The sequence below is a fragment of the Neovison vison genome, chromosome 14 (assembly GCF_020171115.1).
Source record: "Neovison vison isolate M4711 chromosome 14, ASM_NN_V1, whole genome shotgun sequence".
In the NCBI taxonomy this organism is placed as follows: Eukaryota; Metazoa; Chordata; class Mammalia; order Carnivora; family Mustelidae; genus Neogale; species Neogale vison.
In genome coordinates, this window is record NC_058104.1 from 24071826 (window position 1) to 24095186 (window position 23361).

Consider the following 23361-nt stretch of genomic DNA (forward strand, 5'->3'; position numbering starts at 1 on the left):
CTCCGCGCTCACCTATGGGAGATGCGAGCAGATGACGGACTCATCGCTAGAACACAGAAGAGTGAAGGGCAGGAATCTAACAGGCATCATGTCTTTTCTCTATAAAGGACACGTAGCAATGACTACAACCTTGACGGGGGAGAAGGAAGCGTCTAGATCACTTCGGCTCACTAATGAAGACGGAATGACAGAATTGGAAAGTGGCCAGACTAGAACCCCGAAAGGGCTCAGGGATGGAGGCCACGGAGGACCCTAAGGCATCAGGAGCCTCCGGTGGAAGGACGCCCCCCACCCCTTGAAGCTGGCACCCAAGCAGCCACACCTGAATTTCATCAAGCCCCGGGCTCCACCTACTGATCTGCGGGAAGTGTAGGGGCTGAAGGAAAATCCTGACGGGCACTCCAAAATCCAGCCCGTAGGAAGCTCTACAGAAAACCAGCATGATTGCAAAGTGGAAGAAAAGATAGGCAGAGACTTGGGGCACTTACAGCTTAAGGACCCAAGAAATCCAGCAACCAAGTTTTAACATGTGCGTGTTACTCAACTGCGAGTTCCAACAAATAATACATAAATAAAAGTATGAGACCATCAAGAAACTTTGGACACAACTTTGGGAATGCAGTTTCTTCTAACAAGCCAACCAAAATACACCCAGAATCTAGTGTATTTCTCTGTTCTCCTCATTTGTCTGATCATACCTCTCCCTCCTCCTCCTCTTTCTACTCCTTCTTCTTCTTCCTCTTCCTCCTCCTGCTCCTCCTTATCCCCCTCCCCCTGGATATTTCACAGTATTTGGGAATTATTCATTATTTTCAAGTGACAAAATGCTATTATGGATTTTCTTTTGAAACTGAGTTCTTGGGGTGCCTGGGGGGCTCCATTGGTTAAGCATCCCACTCATGATTTCAGCTCAGGTCATAATCTCAGGGTCATGAGATCTAGCCCTGCATTGGGCTCTGCACTGGGCGTGGGGCCTATTTGGGATTCTCCCTCTCCCTCCATCCATCTCTCCCCCTCCACCCCCCTCTCTAAAATGAAATAAAAAATAAAAATACAACAAACAGTTCTTTTCAAGATATCATATCAGTATATGTTTAAAGTGGCACGATGTTTGCTTCAAAATAATCAGTATAAATGAAAGCTCGGTGGTGAGTCCATCATGAAGCCATGATGGGTACATGGGGTTCAGTATTTTCTTCTATTGGGCATGTGTTTGGAACTCTCTATAATAATTTTTTTAAGTAGTCAAGGAAGCATATTACTGCCTTGGGAATTTCAGTTCTGCTATTTACTGTGTGGCCTTAGACAAGTGACTTAAACTTCTTGGTCCAGCTTCCCCACCGGCAAAATGGGAATAATCACATCTACCTAACAGCAGTGCCGGGAGCACAGGGGCACCCTGTGACACTCATGCATCTGTCCCTTCCTTGGGCAGAGCTCTGTCAGTAGCCAGCCTCTGAGATGATCTCCAGTGACCTCAACCTCCTGGTGTGCACATCCTTGTATCGTCACCTCCCACGGCGAACCAGGGCTGGTCTGCATGACTAATACAATACACTAAGACCTGACCATCTGTCACTTTTGAGAATGGGCTAAAAGACACTTTGGCTTTCCATCTTAGTTACTTTCTCTTGCTCTCTCCCTCGCTCTACCTGAGGGAAGCCTGCTGCCGTGCTGGGAGCAGTGCTGTGGAGAGGACCGCCTGGCAAGGAGTTCTCCAAACAATAGCTATGTGGTTGGCCTCCAACCAACAACCCCCAACACACACACACACACACACACACACACACACACACACACACACACACACGAGCCCATGGGAGCATTCCCTACTCATCCCCAAATGAACAATCCAGAAAAACCTGCCTCAGTGTCTCCCCCACAGGGGAGCAGGTCCAAAACTCAGCTCATCCCTCCAAAGCTCCTGGTTTTCCCAAAGAAACCAGTTATCAGTCTCTTGTTTTCAATGATTTAATCGCATCTTACTAAGTGAAAAAAGCCAAACTCAAAGGGCTGGATGCCAGCTTCACAACATTCTGGAAAAAGCAAAACTAGAAAGACAAGAAAAAGATCCGTGGCTGCTGGGGGTTGTGAGGAGGGAGGGATGAAGAGAGGGAGCACGGAGGATTTTTAGGGGACTGAAGCCAGTCTTTATGATACCCTCAGGAGAATGCACAGTACAGAGTGAACTGTAAGGTAAACTGCAGACTTTAGGTCATGACGCGTCCATGTAGGTTCATCAACTGTAATAAAAGTTATATCTGGGGGTGGTGAGATGGGCCAGGCCGTGGGGAGGGGCAGGAGGACATAGGGGATATCTCTGGACCTTCTCCTCAGTTTTGCTGTGAACTCAAACTTCTTTTAAAAATAAAATCTTTAGAGGTGCCTGGGTGGCTCAGTGGGTTAAAGCCTCTGCCTTCAGCTCAGGTCATGATCCCAGGGTTCTGGGATCAAGCCCCGCATCGCATCGGGCTCTCTGCTTCCCTTCCTCTCTCTCTGCCTGCCTCTCTGCATACTTGTGATCTCTGTCTGTCAAATAAATAAATAAAATCTTAAAAAAATAAAAAAATAAAATCTTTAAAGGGCACCTGGGTGGCTCAGTCAGTTAAGCATCTGCCTTCGGCTCAGGTCATAATCCCGGGGTCTTGGGATCAAGCCCTATATCGGCCTCCCTGCCCAGCGGGAGGCCTGCTTCTCTCTTTCCCACTTCCCCTGCTTGTGTTCCCTCTCTCGCTGGGTCTCTGTCAAATAAAAAAATAAAATCTTTTTTAAATTTTTAAAAATAAAGTCTTAAAAAATAAAAATAGGCACCAATGTATTGAGGTGAAATTCACATCCTATAAAAGTAACTATTTTAAGGCAAACATTTCAGTGGCACTTAGAAATTCACACTGCTGTTCTAAAACTCCCTCACCAGTCCCTAGTAAAACCCGCATCCCCTTCGGGCACTTTTTCCTCATTCTATCCTCCCCGCATCCCCTGGTGACGGCCATCTGCCTTTTGTCTTCGGTGCACCTTCTCTGAGCAAGTCAGGTTTGTAATGTGACCTCTCCCAATTTTTTTCAATTTAAATTCAAACTCATTTAAAATACGTCCCAGGCCTCAGATCGTGTGTCTGAGGCTTGGAATCAGCATCCTGACTCTCCCTTTGCAGTTCTTATTCGAGGGTATTTTAAAATCCAGGGGAGACACCCATCTGTATGGTAATGCAGGCAAACTGTAAGGACCTGTTACCACCATCTGTGGTCGTGTCTGAGTCATCCTGAGAGTGACTCGCTCCTGTAATGATTGAGGAAGGATTATGGTGGTGGGACATGCAGGGCTGAGCCCCTTGGTAAAGAGGATTTCCTCAGGGCTGGAGAAAGGCTTGCCCCGGGGCCGGTCCCCTCCGGTTCCAACCCAAATTCATTGAATTGGTCTTTACTAAGAAAATATCATGAGTATCACTCACAAGAATTTACGGCTAAGCTTTGTATCAACACACGCCCCCCCGTGCCAAAGCCAAAGAAAGTAAACACACGCGCACATACACACATGAGACAATGGGAGCATTCCCTACTCATCCACAAATGAACAATCCAGAAGAATGTGCCAAGTCCCCAGATGCATTCCCAGTGTTCAGCCAGCCCAGGCCACCAGCTTTTTCTGCCTATACCCTGGCTCCACCAGCCCCAAAGTACACCTCCTACCTCTGGACCTTTGCACCTGCTGTTTTCCTGCCAGAACTCTCCTGCTGTGCATCTTTCCTCACCTGGGTCCTCCTCCAAATTCGGGTCCAAATGTGCCTCTTCCCAGAGGACAACTCTAAATACCCCCTCATCTAAAGGAGCCCCCCTTCCCTCACATACCCCTTCCTAGCGCTGACCACTCTCTGAAGTTACTTTGTTTATAGATATTTACTTAGCGGCTCACTGTCTTCTCCTTAATTAAAATGCCAGCTCCGTGCAGGCCAGGACTAGGCCTGGCTGGTTTTCTCTGTGTCCCCCAGAACAGTGTTCAGCTCACAAGTCTTGAAAATTTGTGTTGATTTATTTTTTTTTTAAAGATTTTATTTATTTCTTTGCCCGAGAAAGCACAAGCAGGGGGAGAAGCAGGCAAAGGGAGAAGCAGGCTCCCCGCTGAGCAGAGAGCCTGATGCAGGACTCGATCCCATAATCTGAGCCGAAGACAGACGCTTAGCCGACTGAGTCACCCAGATGTCCCGAGAACTTGTGTTGATTTAATGAATAAATGAAATGAGGGCACAAATAAAACAGTGGTTCTCAAAGGGGAGGTGATTTTGCCTCTGCCCCCAACAATATCTGGAGACATTTCTGGTTGTCACCACGGGGGGACAGCTACCATCTAGGGGGTAATGCCAGGATGACTGCTCAGAATCCTGCAACATCCTGAGGGACAGCCCTCGCCAACAAAGTACATATTCCCCAAATGTCAATAGCATCAACTCCAGAATGAATGAGCAAATAAATTAATCACGGGTCCACACAGTCAGCCTGCCATCCAGTACCAACCATCAAGGAACCAGTCCTATGTCCCCAAGTGCCTTCCCTTCTTGTGTGGGTCACACTTCAGCAGAAATCTCCTCTTGGTGACTTTATTGGAGACAAGGCTTATGCAATCGATTTCAAGTTAACAAGAACTACACACAAGGGGAAGTTAAGCCGTTGTAGATGTAAGGAGTTAATTTCAAAACATGTAATTCCGTGCCCTAATCAAAGAGAACTGAAATTCATCTAGTTCCCTGATTCTGTGGGTTCTTTTCCTTGGTAATCATGGACCTTCCTCAAAATTAAACAATCAGCTCTTGCTGGGACCTGTTTGTGTGTTGTATTTCTATATGTTTTAAAATAGATTTCAGAGTGGAGAGAGGAGCCGCAGAACCTTCCCAAGGTCAATGGGGACGGGGTGGGTTCTGGGGGGAGGGAGACTCACTTATTGTGGGCAACAGACTTCCTGGAATAACAACAAAAAAACACCCAAAATTCTTCTCATTAGTATGTTGGAGCATGGTGTGTGTGTGTGTGTGTGTGTGTGTGTGTGTGTGTGTTTGCATAGTGACTGGAACTGCTCCTGTCTGGATTTCTGAGAATGTCAGGTGACCACCAAGGCTCTGTCTGTGGTCATCTGCCCGCTGCTCCTTCCTTACCCCCTGGGAATTGCTGGGAATTCTCAGAGTCCCCTCGAATGCAAATTTAACTTACCTGTAACCTAACCCCACACACAGAGAGAGGGGGTAATCTCCTCAGAATTCTCAATGGGTGATTTTGCCCCTAGGAGACATCTGACCATGTCTGGAGACTTTTCTGGTTGTCACCAGGGGTGGAGGTGAATGCTACCATCATAAGACTCCTACAATGCACGAGACAGCCCCACAACAAAGAATTACCAAGCCTTAAATATCAGTTAGTGCTGAAGTTAAGAAACCCTGCTCTAAGGGGCACGTGGGTGGCTCAGTCGGTTAAACAACCAACTTTTGATCTCAGCTCAGATGGACTTCAGGGTCGTGCATTGGGCTCTGCGCTGGGCATGGAGGCTGCTTTAAAAAAAAAAAAAAAAAAAAAGGGAAACCCGCTCTAAAAATGGGGAGCAATTCTGCACTCCCGGAGACAGGGGGAAAAGGTCAAATACTCCCCCCGCGTAAGCATAAGATGGGAGCCTTAAAAATCCTATCCCCACGACTCATCCCTAAGTGTCCCTCCTTGTGTGAGCATCTGGCCCACCAGGCAGAAATTCAGACTCTTGGGATTCAAATCCTCATGCTGCTACCTGCTAGCTGTGTGACCTTGGGCAAGTCACTCAAGTGAGTGAGACTTTGGGCAAGACTCTCCATCAATCTATTGGCTCTTCAAACCACTAAACATCATAATATCCCCTTCACAGGTTTGCAGTATTCGTGAAACAGACCGTTGTAACATGGAGCACGCGCTAGTCAGGTATTTGCTATTGCTGATTAAGCCTTTTCCATTCACTATCACTTCCCTTCCAACGCGGCCAACAATTTCATCTGTGGCTCAAGCTGAGGAACCACTTTGGCACCCAGCATGGGACAATAAAGCGACAGTGGGAGACTTCCTGAGAGACAGAACTGTTATTCTGCTGGACAGGCAAGTTGGGGATTTGCGGGGGTAGTTCTGATTTCATGTGGTTTTTGCCTTAGGGCCTGCCCCACCCCACTCCCATGTGACGCCCTGGGGCATCTGGGACCAAGGAACAAGGAGTTTCTCGATTCACGATTCTGGCCTGGATGAAGACCCACCAGCCCATCGTGACCGTTAAGCTCAAAATCAGACCTAAGAACGCTATCTGCAGCAAGAAGAAACCAGCCTACTTCGGGGGAACGCCCCTGCACCCCATGACCTTTGGGTCTAAATGAATTTTGTGAAGACAGGGCCTTGAAAGTATACACATAACTTTCAAGAGGATAGAGTCTCGGTCTCCCGTGTGAGAGTCTCAAGTGATAGATGACATCCTGTTCCGACTGAGGACGTGCCTCCTCCCTGGCCCTGCCCACATGAGCAGGACACAGGAGTCACAAGAAGGCAGGTACGAGATACCGTTTATGAAGCCCCTACAAGGTGTCAGGGGATCCCACTCAGCTGGTTCAATACATTTGGTACCTCCTCTAGTCCTCTTTTGGCAACCTTACGATGGAGCAAACATTATCCCCATTTTACAGATGAGAAAATGGGGGATTTGGAAGGTATTCTGACTCGTTCAAAGCCAACATCAAGAGTACAGGGTTAACATCAGGCCTACCTGGGAATGATCTAGGTCTCCCACAGCAGTGTGGCCTCTGCCCACTCAGAGTGTGGCACTGCCCTGGGTTGGAAGAACTGGACCTCAGAGAACAGAATCACAGAAAAGGTTGGTAGGACATACCCTAACATGGCCCATGTAGGTGGCAGAGCACAGGGAACTGTGTGTATGTATGGTAGCTGGATCTCGCGATGAGAGGAAGACGCGGTGCCTCACGTCCTTCCATAGGATGGGTGAATTGACGTAGTTTTAACTGAACACCTATTGTGTTTTGTGAGGCTGTCGGCCAAAGTGAACCCTTAACCAAGTTAGTTGGCTAGAGAATGGTGAAACCAAGATCCAAACTTGGGTCTGTCTGATCTTGAGTCCAGGCTCTCCCGAAGCAGCTGGGAGCCCAGAGTACTCACTCCAAGTTGGTCCGCAGCACAGCATGGCGAAAAGACAGTTTATTCTATGGCTCAGCAACTTCCCTCCTGCCCAAGAGAACTGGAAACATACGCTCACAGAAAAAATTGTAAAAGGACGTTCACGGCAACACTTCTCATAAGAACCAAAAAGCAGAAATAATGCAGATGTCCATCAACTACAAGGGGATAAATAAATTGCTCTAGCCATATGATGAGATACTATCCAGCCATAAAACAGAATGAAGAAATTTCAAAACACAAACTTAGAGAACGTGATGCTCAGTGAAAGAAACCAAACAAAGGGCCACATGAGGTGTGATTCCATCTCTATGAAATGTCCAGAGCAAGGAAATTCATCGGAACAGAAAGTAGATTGGTGGTTGCCAGGGTGCTGGGGGAGGGGCACGCGGGAAAAGTGACTGCTGAATGCGCACAGGGTTTCCATCTGGGGCGATGAAAAAATTCTGGAACTGGATAGTGGTCATGGTTGCACAACCCTGTTAATACACTAAAAACCACACTGAGCTTGCATTCTTGGAAAGGGTGGCTTAGGGTATATGAGCTATATTCAAATTTAAAATACACACAACACAATATGGCACCGAAAGCAACAACTAAAGTATAAATAGGCAAACAGAACTACGTCAAACTAAGACACTTTCATGTATCAAAGGATATAATCAGCAGAGGAAAGGTAACCTATGGAATAGGTTGCGTTCTCGTAAAGGGTTAATATGCAGCATATATAAAGAAGTTCTACAACTCAACAGCAAAAAATCCAATACCTTGATTTTTAAAAATGGGCAAAGGACTTGGATGGACATTTCTTGAAAGAAGACATACAAATGGCCAACAAGCGCATAAGAAGACACTCACCACCAACAATCATCAGGGAAACATCAATAGACACTATGAAGAAAGAACACCTCATATCCATCAGCACGGATCCTATGAGAAAACAGGGAATAACAAGTGCTGGGGGGGATGGGGAGAAATGAGAGCCCTGCACGTCGCTGGCAGAACTACAAAATGGGACAAGTGTTATGGACAATGGAATGGAAACTCCTCAAAAAATTAAAACCCGTATTGCCATAGGTTCAATGCCATGCATTGAAACCAGGGTCCTGAAGATAGATTTGCACATTCATGTTCCTTGGAGTACTAGTCACATGAGCTCAACGTGGAAGCCAGCCAGTGTCCACCGACAGACAACTGGAAGGACACACTGTGGTCTATCTGTACAATGGACTATTACTCATTCTTTAAACAGGAAGGAAACTCTAGCACCTGCTAAAATGTGGATGAACCTCAAGGACATCAGGTGAACGGAAATAAGCCAGGCACAAAACCTATATGATTCCACTTTTATGAAACATCAACAGTTCACCGGGACAGAAAGAAGAATGCTGGCTGCCAGGGGCTGCAGTGGGGGAAATGGAGAGTTATTTCATGTTTCATGGGTACAGAGTTTCAGATTTGCCAAATGAGAAAGTTCTGCTGATCTATTTCACAACAAAATGAATATATTCAATGCTGTGGAACTTACGAGTGGATACACTGGTAACTTTTGGGTTTGGGTATTTCCCATGATAAAACAAAACAAAATAAAGAAAAAGGAAATAGGAAAAGATAGCCAGTGGGGAACACACACACACGCACACACAGCATAGCTAACAGCTCTGATACCTACCCAAGTGTCCTGGGGCACACGTGATATTGCCCTGATCCTGCCAGGTGCCCTCCCTGAAAGCTACTGCTACATCTCGCTGACCTAGAACTGGGGACAGGAAGAAGACGACCAGCTCTGGTCTCTGTCCCAGGGCTTAGCCCAGCACCTGGTACCCAGAAGATGCGAAATAAATATTTGCTGAACAAGTTGCAGTAACAACCACGTGGTGAGATCAAGTTGGTACCATTATCCCCATCTTATAGACAGGCTAATCAAGGCTCAGCAAGGCAAGATGACCTTTCTAAAACCACAAAGCAAGCTGATGGTAAAAGGAGAGGGGGCTCCAAGATGCCAGACTCCTGTCAGATGACCCTTCTCTCATACCATCTCCCTTAAGAGTCAATCTGCACCCATTTCAATAGGAATTCCCAAATAGTAATTCTGGCCCTATACTAGTGGGCCTTAACTTTTTTAGATCATGGGCCTAATAGAGTCCTTTTCCCAACGGCACACACATATGAGACTTAGAGAATAGTTTCCAGAGGGTTCCTGGACCTCCTGGAGCCCCTCCATCGAGCTCATTAAGAACCCCCTTTATGGGACGCCTGGGTGGCTCAGTTGGTTAAGCAGCTGCCTTTGGCTCAGGTCATGATCCCAGTGTCCTGGGATCGAGTCCCACATCGGGCTCCTTGCTCGGCAGAGAGCTGCTTCTCCCTCTGCCTCTGTCTGCCTGTTGTGCTCACTCTCTCCCCTCCTCTCTCTCTGATAAATAAATAAAAAATCTTAAAAAAAAAAAAAAGAACTCCCTTTATATTCTGCTTTCCCAGGGGAGGGGGCCTTATTTATCCTCAGGATTGTTGAGCCATATGTACATTCTTGAGCATCAGAGCCAAGGAAAGATGCTATTTTAAATGCACACTCCTGGATGGGAGGAAGCAAGATGGCAGAGGAGTAGCAGACTGAAATGAAATTGGGTCCCACGAGTTCAGCTAGACAGTTATAAAACCATTCCAAACACCTACAAACTCAACAGGAGATAGAAGAGGAGAAGAGAAGAGGAAGAGCAGCAATTCTAGGAACAGAAAAGCGACCACTTTCTGGAAGGTAGGACGTGCAGAGAAGTGAATCCCAGGCAAAGGGAAGACAGACCGCAGGGGAGGGGCTGGCTCCCAGCAAGCCGCGGAGCAGCGGAACACAAAATCAGAAATGTTCGAATTCTGCTCCACGGAGGGACGTCGCTCCAGAGGCTAAGCAGGGGTGGTACCCTCATGGGGATAATGAGGTCTCAGGTCCCATGGGGTGACAGAAAGATCAGGGATGTCTGAGTGTGGCAGAGTTCCCAGGTACGGCTGGGTCCCCCAAAAATGGGTCCATGGTCAAAGGAGCGAGACTGATACAAAGCAAAGGTCAAGCAAAGCTTTATTTCGCACCAAGCATCGAGAATCAAACTGACCGGCCAGGGCCGTCTCTTGCAAAGAGGCAACCCCTCTCTTCTTTACAGACTAGCTTTTAAGGGCAAGGGCCATGTGGTTGGGCCTGGCCACGCACAGATGACCAATGAGATTGTAACACAGAGAAAGCTGCACAGTCCTGCTAGGTCACACATAAGTGACCAATTGAATTACAATTTACCCTATAGTAGATATATGAATTAGCCTATCACCTTGGTCAGAACTGGCACCCAAAGGGCAGGGCCCATACTCCTTGGTAGTTAGGGAGACAGTATGCACCCCCACCGACTAGATACCTCTACCTGGCCTGACCCGCCCTTGTATTTGGGCTTTGTTACCTGGGACTGGTTTCCGAGACTTGTTTTTAAGTCTGTCCCCTGAAGAGGGGTGGGGGGCAGGGTCAGGATGGAGTTGCTCTGGCTAAATAGGCCCTTACAGTATGAGAGTGGGGAAGCCAGCTACAGAGACGGAGCCAAGGAGGGGGTCTCTCAGCTTGGGGTTCCCTTAAACCGTGATCCAAGGCACAAGCCACTGCTCTTCAGGCAGGGACCCCACAAGTGGCAGATCTGGGGAGACACCCCCTTCCTCTTCTGGGAGAAGGTTGCGGGAGTGTGCTACAGGAATCAGCTAGGGTTTGGAGACTCCAAATGGGGCTGTGTGCCAGAGCAGGCCGGGGGAGCTCAGAGTGTGGCCAGAGACCAGGGAGACGGGACGGATTGACTGCTTTTCTCTGAGCGCGCACTGAAGAGTGGGGCCTGAGCTCTCGGCTCCGACAGGGCTGGAGAATGGAAGACTGCCATTTTCATTCCCGCCTTCCAAAGTGGTACGGAAAGCGTTCAGGGAAAAAAAGCTCCAGAGCACAAACTCGAGCAGATTACTTAGCCTGGCCCCTGGCAAGGATGGTGTAATTCCACCTCGGGCAAAGACATTTAAGAATCACTGCAACAGGCCCCCACCCCAGAAGATCAGCAAAAACATCCAGCCAAGAGCAAGTTTACCCACTAACGAGAACTGCAGAATTCCAGAGCTAGGGGAAAGTAACACTGAGAATTCATGGCTATTTCCCCATGATTCTTTAGTCTTGCAAAGTTATTTTTTTTATTTTATTTTTTTTCTTATTCTATTTCTTTAATTTTTCCTCTTTCCTCTTTTAACATTTTCCAACTAGTTTATTTCCAACTAGTTTTCCAACTAGTTTATTATTTCCAACTAGGTTTTTTTTTAAGATTTTTTATTTTTTTATTTGACAGAGATCACAAGTAAGCAGAAAGGCAGACAGAGAGAGAGAGGGAAGCAGGTTCCCCGCTGAGCAGAGAGCCTAATGTGGGGCTCGATCCCAGCCCACTTAGCCACCCAGGCGCCCCCTTAACAATACGTTAAAAAAAAAAAACTTACTAAATCTTCATTATTATAGCCATATTTTATCCCTTCATTGTATTTAACCTTATTTTTTATATACATATAGGTTTTTTTCTCTTTAACGTTTTGGGATACAATTTCTTCTAATAGATCAAAATATACCCTAAATCTAGCACATCCCGCTGTTCTAGTCTCCAGCCCAATTAAATTCTCTCCTCCTTCTTTTTCTCTTTTTCCAACCAATTTATATTAACAATTCCTTTTTATCCTTTTTTAGAATTTCTTAAAAAATTTTTTTATCTTTACAGTCCTATTCAAACCCTTCATGGTGTTTATCCTTATTGTTGTATATATATATAAGTTTTCTTTCTTTAAAACTTGGGAGGTAGTATCTTCTGAGACCAAACTACACCCAAATTCAAGAGGGTGGCTCTGTTCTATTCATCAGTCATATATATATATGGAAAAAGAAATAAAAATTAAATATATATTATATATAATATATGTAACTATATAATATATATATAATAAAAATTAAATATATATATATTTAATTTTTATTTCTTTTTTTTCCCCTTCTCCCCCCGGTTTTCAGTCTCTTCTGATTTGGTTAGTGTACATTTTTCTGGGGTCTTTGCCACCCATTTAGTATTTTATTCTCTCATTCATATATTCTTATCTGGATAAAATGACAAGCCAGAAAAACACATCAGAAAAAAAAAGAACAAGAGGCAGTACTGAAGTCTAGGGATATAATCAATACAGACATTGGTAATGTCAGAGCTACAGTTCAGAATGATGATTCTCAAGGTGCCAGCTGGGCTCAAGAAAGGCATGGAAGATATTAGAGAAACATTGTCTGGAGAAATAAAAGCCCTTTCTGGAGAAATAAAAGAACTAAAATCTAACCAATATGAAATCAAAAAAGCTATTAATGAGGTGCAATCAAAAATGGAGGTTCTTACTGCTAGGATAAATGAAGCAGAAGAGAGAATTAGTAACATAGAAGACCAAATGATGGAGAATAAAGAAGCTGAGCAAAAGAGAGACAAACAACTACTGGACCATGAGGGGAGAATTCGAGAGATAAGTGATACCATAAGATGAAACAATACTAGGATAATTGGGATCCCAGCAGAAGAAGAAAGAGAGAGGGGGACAGAAGGTATATTGGAGCAAATTATAATAGAGAATTTCCCTAATATGACAAAGGGAACAAGCATCAAAATCCAGGAAGCGCAGAGAACCCCCCTCAAAATCAATAAAAATAGGTCCACAACCCGTCATCTAAAAGTAAAACTTATAAGTCTTAAGAGAAAATCCTGAAAGCGGCTCAGGACAAGTCTGTAACATACAATGGTAGAAATAATAGATTGACAGCAGACTTATCCACAGAGACCTGGCAGGTCAGAAAGGACTGGCATGATATATTCAGAGCACTAAATGAGAAAAACATGCACCCAAGAATACTATATCCAGCTAGGCTATCCTGAAAATAGATGAAGAGATAAAAAGCTTCCAGGATAAACAAAAATTAATAGAATTTACAAACACCAAACCAGCCCAACAGGAAATATTGAAAGGGGTCCTCTAAGCAAAGAGAGAGCCTAAAAGTAGTAGACCAGAAAGGAACAGAGACAACATACAGTAACAGTCACCTTACAGGCAATACAATGGCACTAAATTCATATCTCTCAATAGTTACCCTGGATGTAAATGGGCTAAATGCCCCAATCAAAAGACAAAGGGTAGCAGAATGGATTAAAAAAAAAATCAATATGCTGTCTACAAGAAACTCATTTTAGACCCCAAAACACCCCCAGATTTAAAGTGAGGGGGTGGAAAACTATTTACCATGCTAATGAACATCAAAAGAAAGCTGGGGTGGCAATCCTTTATAACAGAAATCCTTGAGGAGAACACGGGCAGCAATCTCTTCGACCCCAGCTGCAGCAACTTCTTCCTAAGAAACCCTGCCAAAGGCAAGAGAAGCAATGGCAAAAATGAACTATCGGGACTTCATCAAGATCAAAACTTCTGCACAGCAAAGGAAACAGCCAACAAAACCAAAAGACAACTGACAGAATGGGAGAAGATATTCGCAAATGACATATCAGATACAGGGCTAGTATCCAAAATCTATAAAGAACTTATCAAACTCAACACCCAAAGAACAAATAATCCAATCAAGAAATGGGCAGAAGTCATGAACAGACATTTCTGCAAAGAAGACATCCAGATGGCCAATAGACACATGAAAAAGTGCTTCACATCACTCAGCATCAGGGAAATACAAATCAAAACCACAATGAGATACCACCTCACGCCAGTCAGAATGGCTAAAATTAACAAGTCAGGAAATGACAGGTGTTGTCAAGGATGTGGAGAAAGGGGAACCCTCCTACACTGTTGGTGGGAATAAAAGCTGGTACAGCTACTCTGGAAAATAGCATGGATGTTCCTCAAAAAATTGAAAATAGAGCTACCCTGGGACCCAGCAATAGCACTACTGGGTATTTACCCTAAAGATACAAATGTAGTGATCTGAAGGGGCACGTGCTCCCGAATGTTCATAGCAGCAATGTCCACAACAGCCAAACTATGGAGAGAACCTAGATGTCCATCAACAGATGAATGGATAAAGAACATGTGGTATAGGGGCGCCTGGGTGGCTCAGTGGTTAAGCCGCTGCCTTCGGCTCAGGTCATGATCTCAGGGTCCTGGGATCGAGCCCCGCATCAGGCTCTCTGCTCAGCAGGGAGCCTGCTTCCTCCTCTCTCTCTGCCTGCCTCTCTGCCTGCTTGTGCTCTCTCTGTCAAATAAATAAATAAAATCTTTAAAAAAAAAAAAAAAAGAACATGTGGTATATACACACTGGAATACTATGCAGCCATCAAAAGAAATGAAATCTTGCCATTTGCAACAACATGAATGGAACTAGAGGGTATTATGCTGAGTGAAATAAGTCCAGCAAAGAAAGACAATTATCATATGATCTCTCTGATATGAGGAATTTGAGAGGCAGGGTGGGGGGTTTGGGGTTAGGGAAGGAAAAAAATGAAACAAGATGGGATCGGGAAAGAGACATCTCACAAAACAAACTGAAGGTTACTGTGGGGAGGGGGATGTGGAGAGGGGGGATTGGGTTATGGACATTGGGGAGGGTATGTGATATGGTGAGTGCTATGAAATGTGTAAGCCTGATGATTCACAGACCTGCACCCCTGGGGCAAATAATACATTATATGTTAGTAAAAATAATTAGTAAAAATTTAAAAAAATTAAAAATCAATAAATGTACACTCCCAGGCCCATCTCCTGGGGATCTGGTTAAGGAGGTGCAGGGCTGTGCCCGGGAGAGTTCTGGAACAGGTGGCTCTGAGACACACATGGGTCTGGGAGCTACTGCCTCCCAGGCCTCGGAATGCAGCCCAGAAGATCCCCTGAGCTCTCAGCCTCTCTCCCCAGCTGCCCACCAAATCTGCCAATTAGACATCCCAGCACAACCCAACAGCGACCTCCTGAACCCAACATGCTGACTCCTTTGCTGGGATCACTGGGCCAGAAACTTGGCCATCACCCTTGTCTGTCCCTGTCCCCACCCCACATATCGACCATCACCAAGGCCAGCAGATTCTATCCTCTATGTGCCTCTAGGCGTCCCCACTTCTCTCTAGCACCCCTACCAGCACCATGGTCCAAGCTCCCAGCTTCTCCTCCTTGCTTCCATCTGCTGTCACCATCCATTCTCTGTCCTGCAGATCTGATCCTGTCACTGCCCCACACAAAACTCTCCTGCACTGAGCGGACTCTCGAACTGCCCTGTCCAATATGGTAGCCGCATGTGGCTATTTGAGTTCGATATCCCAAGTTCTGCCCAAGTTCACACTCATCACGTATCAATGCTCAAGAGCCACACATGGCTGGTGGCTACCATATTGGCTAGCGCAAGTATAGCACACTCCCATCCTCACAGAAAGTTCTAGTGGACAGCAGAACTCTACAGCTTTGCTTGCGATCCCTTCGGGGTCTGGCCCCAGCCTCTGCTCAGACCACTCCCCAGCATCCCTGGCCACAATGAACCACTCTCATCTCCCTAAAGTTGTGCTTTCCCCTCTAAATCTTTGCACATCATACCCTTCCTGCCTTCCTGGCTTGGCTAACTCCTACTCATTCTTTGGATCTCAGCTGTCACTTCTCCCCTACGCAGGACAAGTGCCCAAACTTTGTTCAATCACAGCATGTAAAACACTGAGTCATGAGAGCCATGGACACACCTACACCCACTACCCCCATACCAACAATTTTCAACTAGAGGCAAGTTTCTTCCAATGCCCAGGGGACACCTGGCAGAGTCTGGATTCATTACTGGTGAGGCGGTCCTGGCATCTGGTCCTAAAATGCCCAGGATAACCTTCACAGCAAAGAATCACCTGGCCCAAAATATTGGTAGTGTTGAGTTTGGCCATCCCTGCTCTGGATAGGATAGTTCCATAAAGGAAGGGTGCATGTCCTGTATAGTGTGTGTCCCCCGACCACAATCTAGAGTGGAGCATTTAAGGAGCCCAGATGTTCTGTAAGATTTTCCCCCACGATTTCAGTTCTCTTACAGTGCCTTACAAGGACATTCACTGGTCATTACAGCAGACTGAATAATGGCCCCTCAAAATATCCAAGGCCTAACCCCTGGAACCTGTGAATGTCACTTTATATGGCAAAAGGGACTCTGCATATCCCATGCAGTGAAGGATCTTAAGATCTTGAGATCTTGAGATGGGGTGATTATCCCAGATTATCCGGATGGGTCCTAAATGCACTCACAAGCAAACCTAGCAGAGGAAGACCGGGACATTGACAGAGACAATGCAACGTGAAGACAGGACAGAGAAATTCCAAGATGCTATGACGCTGGCCTTGAAGATGGGGGAGGGGCCCCAGCCAGCATCCACGGGAAGCTGGGAAAGGCAAGGGACGGATGGATCTTCCCCTACAGCCTCGAGCAGGGTGTGGCCCTGCTGATGCCTTTTTTTCTTTTGTCCCAGTGAAACTGATTTTGGACTTCTGGCCTCCAGAATTGTGCGTTCTAAACAGAAAGACGTTTCTGTGATTTATCCCGTATTACCCCGCTCCTGGACCTGCACAGAAGCAAGCAGGCAGGCTACAGAATGATGTTCGGGAGAACTCGCGCTGCAAGAATGATCTCAGGGGCCTGGTTGTTTCCAATACCTGATCTGGCCTCCAGCTCAGAACTGGCCCTTCTGTCCTGGGCGCCAAGGGCTATGAATCTTGTCACACCTCCCCTCCTGGTCCAGGCTGGGCTGTGTCCCCCCCAAATGGAATCCAGAATCCAGGAGGGGAGGCAGACACGCATAGCTCAGGCTCCTTAAAAATATAGAAACATGGTAACACGGAAATGCAGTTCACTCCAACTGCAGATAGGCAGACAAAGACTCAATTCCAAACCCTGTCATTTGCCCTATAAGTAATGGCCTTTATGGGAATGGTCGGCTGGAAGGCTCAGCAAGGGTAGGAAGCCTCTCACTTGGGACTCCAGTCCGGCTGTCTCCGCAGGGCTCCCCCAGTTGGTGAGGCTAGAAGCTCTAAGAGCCTGATTTGATTTAACTTCTGCCTTATTCTAATTTATTGCCTACTATTACCTTCATCTGTGGGTAGATTCCTTTCCTCTCCTGGCGCTATTAGGTTTCTATAGTAATAATAAAGTTGTCTTTCGTTTTCAAAACCCAAAGGGGGCTGTTGTGAATCTTTTGCTCGGAATACCGTGGAAGGATAAATTTCTGCTGTTTCTAGGCCAACGATTTTAGAGTCATCTGTAACGGCAGCCCTAGGACACTCATAGGGTCATATTCCAATGTGGGGTGTATCGGATTTGGGTCAGAGAGCTGGAAAGGAAGGGTGTTTAGGGGAGAGACCCCCACCCTGCTGGCTCAGAGGGTGTGAAGGCGAGGTGGTAAGGGTACCTGAGGCATGCGTTTCTAGCTGCGGTGGCCACCCAGGTCAACAGCAACGGTGTCTGTGGGTCATTCCTCACACCCTGGTCCTGCTGCCTTCTGGGTTGTGGAAGGTCTCTGGAAGGTAAGGGACTCAACCCAGGATGCTAGGTCTGTCTGGCATTGAAGCAAGGATTAAAATAAAAACGGAAGCTCTCGCCCAGCTCTCCAGCCTCCCTGCCAACCCCTCTCCCTTTCCCCACCAGCCTCCAGACACAGGGGCCTTTCTCTGCCCTTCCAACACAGCCTCGGGGCCTTTGTACCTGCTATTCTTCTGCTTGGAACACTCTCCCTCCGGAGTCTCCCATGGCTGGCTGCTTCTCCTCATTCAGGTCTCAGTGCAAATACCACCTCCTCAGAGAGACCCTCCCTGGCTGCAGTCAGGCCAGCGGATTTCCCATCACCTTCTGTCACCACCTGCTGATTTTTCTTCCCCAAAATCTTCTCACACTGTGTAACTATCTCATTACCCAGAGTGCAGGCCCAAGGAGGGTCTGGGATCTTGTCTGATCTGCCCACGGTATGTCCCTAGACCCATGCCTGGCACACACTAGATGCTTAACACATTCTGAATGAATGAATGAATGAATGAATAAGTGGGCAAGTGAAGGAGAATGAATATGCAGCTTTGGAGAATGCTTGCTAAACGCCAGGTCCTAACGCACCTGATCTTGGCTTTCCGAAAGGCCAGCTCCTCTTCATTACCGAAGTCCAAAGACACATCCTCAGTATCATCCACCAGAGCCTGGGGGACACCAAACGCGGATGGCAGGCGGTGGCCATCCCCACCCCTACCCTCTCTGCTGGAAGGGCCCCTCCCCCCGCGGCTGCAATCTGAGGCCTTCTGTCCATCTGGGGTGCGGCCCAGGCCCCGGTTCGCCCATCCTCCCTCCTGTCCTCCCCTCTCCCTCCTCCTCACCGCCCCACTCCCATGCCCGGAGCTCTCGCAGTCTCCTGCCGTCCTCTCCCCCATCCTTCCGCCCCAGCATCCCCGCGGCCCTACCTGCTTCATGCTTCCCAGAGCGCACCTGGAGCCCACAGCCCAGGCTCCGGCTCCGGCTCCCGCCTGGCCTGGCCGGGATGCCGGGAAGCTGAGGAGCCGCTGGGCCGGAGCTGGCGCCCTGCGGTGCAGGTCTCGGGTGGGGCGGGGCGCGCAAGGCCCGCGGGGCGCGTGGGGCCCAGAGCGCAGTCGCGGGCTGGGGAGGTGGGCTCGGCGGCCCAGGAGGGGGCGGGGCTTGGGAGGGTCCCGGACCCAGGGCTCGCTGGAGAACGGCGCCTGAAAGGGAAAGACCTGACTCCCAGGCTGGAGGGACGGAGGGCGAAAACCGAGCAGCCTCCGTCGCACGGAATGGACGATTCGGGCTCAAAGGCGCACTCGGGGACCGTGAACAGTGATCCGGGGAGGAACAGAGCGGGGGTGGGCTGGTGAATGAGGAGGATGTCCCGTAGTTGTCGGGCCAGGTGAGGGAACGAATGAATGAATGCCAGGGTCGGGTAGCCTCATTAAGGGTTTGGAGGAAGCCAGTGCCTCTCAAGTCTCCGGTCCCAAGAATTCCCTGGGGCCCTTCTTAAAAAGCAGATTCCCAGGCCCAGCTCTGGAGATTGGGAAGGCCTGGAGTGTAGGCAGAGGAATCTGCTTTTTTTTTTTTTTTTTTTTAAAGATTTTATTTATTTATTTGACAGAGAGATCACAAGCAGACGGAGAGGCAGGCAGAGAGGGAGATAGAAGGAAGCAGGCTCCCTGCTGAGCAGAGAGCCCTACGCGGGACTCGATCCCAGGACCCCGAGATCATGACCTGAGCCAAAGGCAGCAGCTTAACCCACTGAGCCACCCAGGCGCCCGAGGAATCTGCTTTTTAATGGGTGAATCTGCTGACCTCAGTGATTTCGTCCCTCATCCGGGCGCCAGACACACACGGAGCACGCAGTCACTATTGTTGGCGGTAACAGTAGTGATCCAGAATGGTAAGACCTTCCCAGGTATCTCCGGGGAAAGAAGGCTTGCCACCTGCAAGTGTTGTTTGCAAGGACAATGTCACTCCCCTCCTTTCTGTCTTCTCCCTCTCCTGACCCCCCCCTTCCCCCCACCCAGGAGCAGAGGGCCGAAAGTCTAGATGCCAAGGCCCCTAGTTCTGCCTTTGCCCTCTTGTCACGGGCAGTAGGGGCTTGTCCCCATCTCCAGTGACCTGCAAAAAGGCCACTGGTCCACAAGCTCCTGACACAATTCATTCACTGGTGGCCTCCTGAAGAGATGAATGACCTGGGGTGTGCCAAGGAGGAGTAGGAAACAGCTGTCAGGAGCTGCCTTAGGACTGATCAGTGGGTGAGCACTCCTCCCTTTCCCCCCACTGACCCTACAAAGGGCTTGGCAAGTGCATGTGCGGGGAGCATGCTTTCTTGGGGGACAGCATGCCATCTTTTGGGGTCAGCAGGTCTGGGCCTGCCTGAGAAGCATCTCTCTAACAAGTTCCCAGGAGATACTGATGCCACAGGCCCCCAGCCTTCCTATGAACCCTAATGATCTGCACTACCAAACCCCAGATTCTAGAAAGGCCCGTTGTCTCAAGCTCGAAGCTTGCTCCAGGCATAGGTGAGTGTCACACTGGGAAGCTGGGGGACCCTAAGCTTCCCCTATCCCACTAGTCCCCAGCTGTCTGGGATGCTCAGGGGAAGGGCAGGTAGAGGTTGAGAAGCCGTTGCAAAACATTTAGGGGCTTTTCCTCTAACCCTGCTAATCACCAGCTGTTGTTAGCTGTTAAGTTGGGGCTCAGAGAGTCCCCAGGGGGGTGAGAAGGTAGGAAAACCCCCTTGGAAACCCCATGTGGGGACAAACTGTCATTCTTGGCCATCAGGTTGGGCGTGCTGAGAATTAGCCATGGCCTTGCCATGTGGAAGTCACCCCACAAACACAAGGTCACGCCACTCTCCCCCTTCCTGACCACATCAGAGCACAGGCTGAGGATACAGATGCCGGGGCCAGACCTGGGGCATTCCTTCCCCAGGAGAAAAAGCTGTCTCTGAACATGCACCCGATTGTCCCTCTGCAGAGTCAGCCAATAGAATTTGGGTGTGGGGTGGGCAGAGAACCCATCAGTTCTGCAGGGAATAATACATCATTAGCTTTGACATGCGGTGAACACTGACTCACACTGCTACCACTGAACATGTCCGCTGGGATCGTAACCCTAGTCACCTTTTGCTGGTCATGGCTCAGAGGACCTTGGGAAGCAGAGTTTCAATAAGCCCACCTCTGATCCCTGGTCCTGGGGCTCCTGGCTCAGGCAGGCACCAGTCCCTGGATGGCAGTTGGAGGTCAACACACGGAGTTGGGCAGGCCTGGATGGGAATATACTCTACCACTCCCTCTCTGGGCAGCCTTGAGCCAGGGACCTCACCTCTCTGGCCTCAGTCTCCACATCTGTAAAATGGGGCCACACCTCCCCTTTCCCCCATCATCACAGATGACGCAAGACCTGGAGAAAACACATAGCAAATCCCTTCCTCACAGCTGGGGCTCAGGAGATAGCGGCTCTGGTGATAGTGACTTCAGTCATCAGCAAGGCCAGTGAGCCCCATGTCAGAGTCACTCCTTCCGCCAAGAGGCATCTATCCTAATGGGGGAATAGGAACTGCCCTTTCCCAAACACCTACTGTGGGCCCAACTCTGTGTCCCTGGGACATATGACAGCTAGGACAGAGGACCCAGCATGGCCCTTTCTCCCACATGGAACCCCAGGAGCCCCAGGGCAGAAAGCAGGGAGTTGGGTGTGAACAGACATGGCTGAAGGCTGGGGCCTGGAGTCCAACCAGGGAGGTGTGGGCAAGGTGGGTGCCGGCCCGGCTGGACTGTTCCCATCCTTACACCGCGGGAGGACAGCTGGCCCAGGGGTGGGCAGGAGTTCAGATCTGGGGCTGGAAAAGGCCCTGAGCTGCACTGTCCCCCTGCATCAGTCAGGGCCATAGCTGCAGCCTCCGGGCCTGTCTTCCCCAGGCCTACAGTTGCCCCTTGCTGTCAGCCCTGCCTTGCCACAGGCTGGACTCCCTAGGGTCTGCCCTGACCATTGTCCTGCCATTCCACCTCTAATAGGGCCTTGCATCTCACAAGTGAAAAGAAGGAAGCCCAGTGAAATGGAACTTGAGGGAAACAACAAATCATTTCTTAGTGTAAGTATATCCCACACACTATCTGGGATATACTTATGCTTAAAGAAAGTATCAGTCTCTCACCCCAAATTCAAATTTACCTGGGATCCTGTATTTCAGCTGGCAACCCTATGCCTTCATAAGATTGCCAGATGAAACCCCGTAAGGTGGGTGCACCCAAGCTCACGGGGCCCAAAGCTCCCACCCTGATCCTGGGCAGCTGTCCCTGTGCCTCTCCCCTTCCTGCCTCCCACAGATGCTCCGCCCGCTTCACGGGGCTCCTCCCACCTGACCTCTATCCTTCATGCAGGCTACCATGGCAGTGTGGCCAGGAAGCCAAAGCATGGGGCAGAGGGAGGAAAGTGGGTCCCTCCTGTGGGCTGTCCCTGGGGGCGTCTGTCTTCCTTGTTGGGGTCAGGTGGTGTCCAGGTAGAGCCCTGGATTCCTACCCAGACAGAGTCAGCGGTGCCTGGACCTCGGTGAGATGGGGAAAGTTTGTGACCCTGCACACTCCCCGGGTCCTTCATTCACTCACTTGCCTACTCATCCACCTCTTCTGGGCTGATCCAGATCTAGACACAGGGCCCTACCCTCACTAAGCTGAGATTCTAGTTAAGAAAGAAATAACAATTAGCAAACCTAGGGCCACCTGCTGGCTCAGTCAGTTGAGCATCTGCGTTCAGCTCAGGTCATGGTCCCAGGGTCCCGCATCCAGCTCCCTGCTCAGTGGGGAACCTGGTTCTCCATCTCCCTCTGCCTGCCACTCCCCCTGCTTGTGCTCTCTTTCTCTCTCTGTCAAATAAATAAATAAAATCTTAAAAAGAAAAAAAAAGTCAACAGAAGAGAACAAAGGCATAGAGACACTGGGGGCTTAGTGGGGGCAAGGAGGGTCACTTGGAGCCTCTGCATTTTCAGCTCATGAACTTCGATGTGTGTGCTGGGGGGAGCATGGATGCGGAGGAAACAGCAGGTGCAAAGGTCCTGAACAGGGCAAGACCTAGGTATGTGCCAGCCATGGGCAGAGTCTGGCCAGCCGGCAGAGGGTAGCACGTCCTGTCCCACACAGCTTTGGGGGCCCGGATGGGAGTGAGGTGGCGACCCAATGGGTAGGGGCAGCTAGAAGCCACCTGGCTGAGGACAGAGGCCCAGCTCTGCTGTTCCTATCTCTGTGCAGGCCCAAGCACAACTCTAGTGGCTTTGGGGGTGTGGGGTTCCTGCCAAATCCATGCTCGGTGGAAAGGTAAGAGAGCCTGGTCAGGGTCTTGTTAGCTGGAGACCTCTGGGTCTCTGACAGCCACCACCATTCACCCAGCAAACAGTTTACAGGTAAGCCCTCGCCCTGCCTGTTCACCAGGTTCCCTGGCTCTGTCCCCACCCCACTCCTATGGCGAAATATTCTCTGCTGTCTCACCAGCTGTCCCTGGGGCTGCAGGACAGTGGCCAGCTCAGGGATGCCAGGCAGGCCAAGAACATGGCTTCTGCCACCCCAGGGACACAACAGAACAGAGACCGTGAGAGGATGCAAAGGGGTGACGGCCTGGGTCCTTCCATACATTGCCAGGAAAGAG

The 23361-nt window shown here is 48.8% G+C and overlaps 1 protein-coding gene across 1 annotated transcript in view; it reads right to left on the reverse strand.

Annotated features, from left to right (window-relative positions):
* The window catches only part of TVP23A (trans-golgi network vesicle protein 23 homolog A), a 37369-nt gene extending 18631 nt beyond the window's left edge, over nucleotides 1–18738 (reverse strand). The window contains exons 1-2 of the mRNA XM_044233936.1: nucleotides 18654–18738; nucleotides 18316–18395 (exon numbers count right to left, since the gene is read on the reverse strand). Coding sequence (XP_044089871.1) covers nucleotides 18316–18395; nucleotides 18654–18662 — 89 coding nt within the window. The 5' untranslated portion in view covers nucleotides 18663–18738. The remainder of the gene's footprint in view (nucleotides 1–18315; nucleotides 18396–18653) is intronic.
* Between the last annotated feature and the right edge of the window lie 4623 nt (nucleotides 18739–23361).